Source organism: Cebidichthys violaceus, unplaced genomic scaffold, assembly GCF_023349555.1.
Source record: "Cebidichthys violaceus isolate CVI_PGR_0920_01 unplaced genomic scaffold, fCebVio1.0.p SCAF_19, whole genome shotgun sequence".
NCBI lineage: Eukaryota > Metazoa > Chordata > Actinopteri > Perciformes > Stichaeidae > Cebidichthys > Cebidichthys violaceus.
In genome coordinates this window covers 3,287,250-3,292,371 of record NW_027176361.1, presented here as the reverse complement: position 1 = coordinate 3,292,371, position 5,122 = coordinate 3,287,250, and the positions used below count along the sequence as shown (strand labels likewise).

General features: G+C 52.2%; 1 protein-coding gene across 2 annotated transcripts; it reads left to right on the top strand.

Moving 5' to 3' along the window:
• The first annotated feature begins 882 nt into the window (after window positions 1–882).
• On the top strand, window positions 883–5,122 carry gpr185b (G protein-coupled receptor 185 b). Of its 2 annotated transcripts, none has more exons than XM_068713252.1 (2): window positions 883–1,275; window positions 3,036–5,122. In XM_068713252.1, the coding sequence occupies exon 2, from the start codon at window positions 3,038–3,040 to the stop codon at window positions 4,106–4,108; it is 1,071 nt and encodes a 356-aa protein (XP_068569353.1). In that variant the 5' UTR covers window positions 883–1,275; window positions 3,036–3,037; the 3' UTR covers window positions 4,109–5,122. The 2 variants fall into 2 exon arrangements, with proteins under 2 accessions (XP_068569353.1, XP_068569352.1); XM_068713251.1 differs by lacking the exon at window positions 883–1,275 and adding an exon at window positions 2,109–2,238.

Here is a 5,122-nt window from a genome sequence, read left to right as displayed (position 1 = left end):
ACACACTGATGACACCCACAGCAGCACTACTGACCGTTCAAGGAATATTTAATTATAATAGAAGCAACTAAAAATGTAACATTGTGAGCCTTTAGAGCAGCTTATGACAATAATATCAACATTCCTCTGAGGACTCTTTTTAGTCTCAAATGAGCCGTTACTTATAATTTAGAGTCAGATAACACTGAACTAATATAACTTTATATATCTTCTATATATATATATATATATATATATATATATATATATATATCATATCAACATCCAGGCAGCATGTGTGTATTTAGGCCGGATGATGTAAAGCAGCCTGCAGCAAACACTGAACAAAGCTGGTGTTCGGCATATATAACACACATATATATATATATATATATATATATATATATATATATATATATATATATATATATATATATATATATATATATATATACTGTATGGATATCCTCACGCATGGCGACACACATGGGCCCCCAGCCGGTGCTGTATGGTGCGCGCGTGCGCGCGTGAGTCTAATAATGCAGTGGGAGACCCAGCAGCGCTCCGAGATTGCATAACCCTCCATCCCCACCCGCGTGGCTGGTTGGACCGGCTGCAGCACCCACGAGCAAACACAGCGCACTTGCAGACATTTTGAGGCATTATGCTTTACGGCTGGGTTTTTTTTTGGGGGGGGGGGGGGGGTCGAAAGAGGAGGGGTCAGCTTCACGAAAAAGTCTGTCACGAGCTGCGTGTCATTTAGTTTGATGCAACGTCAAGTCCTCCGACCTTGTGCGTGCGAGGTGGGATGAAGACACCCCCGCGTATACACTCACATCTCACCTCAGTAGACTCATAACAAATACATAAAAACAATTTGAATTAAATACAATTAAAAAGAAAATACAAAATAAAAATGACATATAAATATACATGAAATAAAACACGTACGTTTCCTGTATTCATGAATTAATTCTCCCTCTCTCCGTGATTCACACACCGACCACGATGACGGTGACTGGAGGAGCGGAGACTTCTTACGTCAGACGAGGAGAATGACACGCGCGGCCAATGAGGGGCCGAGGATGTGCAGCGCGAGCACGGAGAGCTGCCGACAGAAGGCTAATAACCATGCCAACCGAGGGATATAGCGCGCGGGGAGAACGAGAGGGGGGGAAACCCTAAAAGAAGAAGAAGAAGAAGAGGAAGAAGAAGAAGAAGACGTTTTAAAATACATATACACATTTAAAGTGGAGGATAGAGGACGAGAGAGAGGAAGAAGAAGACAAGGAGCTGGTAATTTTCTCTCTTTTTTTATCTCTGTGGCGTGGTCTCCCATCCCTCTCATCCCTCTCATCCCTCCATCCCCCCCACTCTCTCGCGCTGGCTCAGGGACTGCACTGCTGCAGCTGAATGAAACCGATCCAGGTATTTATTGTTCTTCTCTGTCGCTAAAAAAGACACGCGCTGAAAGTCTGAGGGCTCGTGACAGGGTCGCTGCTTGAAAAAAAAAAAAAAAAAAAAAAATGAAATAAGTGGACACTCCGGGGCTGCACGAGCTCCCGTTACCGCAGGGATGTGAGCCCCCCCCTCCCCCCTCCCCCCTCTCTCCCAGCTGCGGGGCTTTTGGTGGTGACGATGGTGCTGGTGGTGACCTTCCACGGCCGTTTGCAGTCATTGACGGCGTGTGTGTGTGTGTGTGTGTGTGTGTGTGTGTGTGTGTGTGTGCGCGCGCGCGTGTGTGCGCGTGTGCGTGAAAGAAAGAGATGAAAAATAAAAGGGGGCGGGGGGTGAAGGAAGGGTGTGTGTGTGTGTGTGTGTGTGTGTGTGTGTGTGTGTGTGTGTGGAGGTTGAGGTGGGAGGTGGGAGAGAGTGGGGGATACATTTTTTTTTTGTGAATGGAGCTTTTTGGCGCGAGCGCGCGCGCTGGCAGCTCCGCTGGCTGAGCTAAAATTAGCCTCGTGCCTGGATTTTTTTTCTTCTTCTTTTTTTGTGTCTGCGTGCAGCAGCAGCATATGTGGATCAGAAACCCGAATTAACGGGGGGGGGGGGGGGGGGGCTCTGGGTTGCAAACGCACGCGCGTCTTGGGCACGCGCTCATATAACACGCCACCGGTGAATAGGACGGCTGCTATACACCGCCGCGCCGTGCCCCAGGACGTCATGCACCATTTTTAGAGATGCTCTATAAATAGAATGTGTTGATGATGGTTTGGACTGAGAGCAGATCGAACATCTTCAGCCTCCGGCATCTTTTAGGTGAGGAGGCGGCGCCTTTACAGCTTCTGTATTTTTTGTAATTTAATTGCGTTGTTTATTTTGTGTGTGTGTGTGTGTGTGTGTGTGTGTGTGTGTGTGTGTGTGTGTGTGTGTGTGTGTGTGTGTGTGTGTGTGTGTGTGAAGGCATCTCGGTCCGTCACGTTGCTTCGGAACCGAAATGGGAGGGATTATTACTGTCATTTCTGAATTACTTCTCCCCCCCCCCCCTTCCACCCTCCTTCATTGTGCGCGTGTCCACACATGCTATTGTGCTGCTGCTAATTACCTGTCCGCGTGGTGCGTGGGAGCTGCTGGTGACGTGTCTGCCCCTGGGTTCGAGAGCGGAGTTGTTTTCATGAATGAATGAATGAATGAGGATGAAGAATGATGAAGAATGTCTCTTTTGCCTCTTTTATCCAAAAACAAGGGGGGTTTCTGTGTTAACACCCTTCGTCTCCTTCTCTTCCTTCCTTTGTTTTGTCCTCGACTCTCGTCCTGTTTCGCTTCCTCCCCCCTTTACTCGCGCTATCCTCTTCCTCACCATCTTTTCTTTGCACAACCTTCCTTATCTCACCTCGGCTGCAACTTCCTCCTTCCTTTCCTCTCCTCTTCCTCCGTTTCCACCTCAATTTTCCTCCCCTCCTCTCTCGCTCTTTCCATCCTTTTTTAAATTTCTCTCTCTCTCATTTCTTCCCTCCGTCCGTCACAAACCTCCTCTCACCTCTGAACTTGCTCCTCCCTGACTTCCCTATTCATCTACCTCCCTCGTCTTCCTCCTTCCTCTCTCCTTCCTCCAGCTATGATTCTCTCCCTGGCGGCAGTAGCAGCCATGAGTAGCGGCGGCGGCAGCGGCCTCAACTACTCCTCCCCCCTCGACCCCTTCGACTCCTCCACCTCCTGGAGCCTCGGCGAGGACCCCTCCAACTCCTCCTCCGAGCCCGTCGTGCGAACCCTCACGCCCGACCTCCAGCCGGCGACCACCGCGGTCGCCGTCCAGGAGGTGAACCCGTGGGACGTGGCGCTCTGCGTGACGGGCACGCTCATCTCCTGCGAGAACGCGCTGGTGATCGCCGTGCTGTTCTACACGCCGACGCTCCGCGCGCCGATGTTCGTCCTGATCGGCTCGCTGGCGGCGGCGGACCTCCTGGCCGGCCTGGGCCTCATCCTGAACTTTGTCTTCACCTACCTGGTCGACGGCTCGGTGGAGTACGTGACGCTGCTGTCGGTCGCGCTGCTCATCTCCGCCTTCTCGGCGTCCGTCCTCAACATCCTGGCCATCACGGTGGACCGCTACCTGTCGCTGTACAACGCCCTGACCTACCACACCGAGCGGACGGTCACCTTCACCTACGTGATGGTGGTCCTCATCTGGGCGTCGTGCCTGGCGCTCGGCCTGCTGCCGGCGCTCGGCTGGAACTGCCTGCGCGACGAGTCCGCGTGCAGCGTCTGCCGGCCCGTCACCAAAGTCAACGCCGTGGCGCTCGCCGTCACCTTCCTGCTCGTCTTCGCCCTGATGATGCAGCTCTACCTGCAGATCTGCAAGATCGCCTTCCGCCACGCGCAGCAGATCGCCGTGCAGCACCAGTTCGTCGCCATGTCCACCACCAAAGGCGTCTCCACGCTGTCGGCCATCCTGTGTGCCTTCGGGGCGTGCTGGCTGCCGTTCGCCATGTACTCCATCGTGGCCGACTCCAGCTACCCCGCGATATACACCTACGCCACCGTGCTCCCGGCCACCTGCTGCTCCGTGATCAACCCCATCATCTATGCGTTCCGAAACCCGGACATCCAGAAGTCGCTGTGGTTGGCGTGCTGCGGTTGCGTCCCGTCCAACCTCTCCCTCAGACCCAGGACCTCCAGCGACGTGTAGCAGGGAAAAAGGTCGGTTCCGAAGGCCGGTTTCTGTCTCGACGCCGAGTCGAGGGGTTGTAGGAGGGAAGGAACGAGGGAGGGGTGGGGTGTGGGAGGTGAAAGGTGAAAGAGTCGTGGCGGAGGGAAGAGATTTTCCTCCACTCGTCGCATCAGGGCTGGTGGCGGACGCACGGCCGAGCCACGGGAAGAAGAGAAGACAAAAAAAAGAAATAAAGATAGAGCTAATGAAGGTCTTTGGAGAAAAGGGTGGAAGGCGGTGGCGTGAAACCAACTGCAAAAACCTGATCACGGTGGGAGACTGACCTCCTTTTTTCGGGGGGTGACGAGGAAGCGAGTGAGCGAGGAAGCGAAGGCCTCAAGAGTAGCATACATGTGACGGACGGGATTCGGAGGAAAAACGTCCGTAGGACATTAGCTTTTTTTTTTTTTTTTTTGGGCAGCGCCGCATGGTTATGCAATCAGAACGAAGGTGGGGAAAAAAAAACAACAAGCAGTGTTTTAAAACGCTGGATGTGTTTTCACTTGATGTGGATAAAAATACGACGAGCTAAATATACACAACCAACGACCTTCAGCGTTCCTCAACGAGCCATCTTTGTTCTCCCGACGGGAACGAGACCACTTCCTCCTTTTGAAACTAAATTCCGACGGTGACGCCCCCCCCTCCCTCCCCTCCCCCTCCCCCTTTGTGAGTTTATAGACGAAGATGATAATTAACCCTCGTGTGCTGAGATTTGAAAATTGGGTTGGTTGCTAATCGGTCGTTAGCGTCGCTAGCTCGTTCTCCCACAACGACTCCTCCCCCCCCAAAAAAAACACTCAACTCTGAATCTACCGCGGCTCCTAAAATGTGCAGATAAGCCACCGCCAGCTCAAAAAAATACCTAGAGAGGGATTTCCGGCAAAGAGAGAGAGAGAGAGAGAGAGAGAGAGAGAGAGAGAGAGAGAGAGAGAGAGAGAGAGAGAGAGAGAGATGAATTCAGCACCAAGGACAGCGCCACTGCAGAGCTAC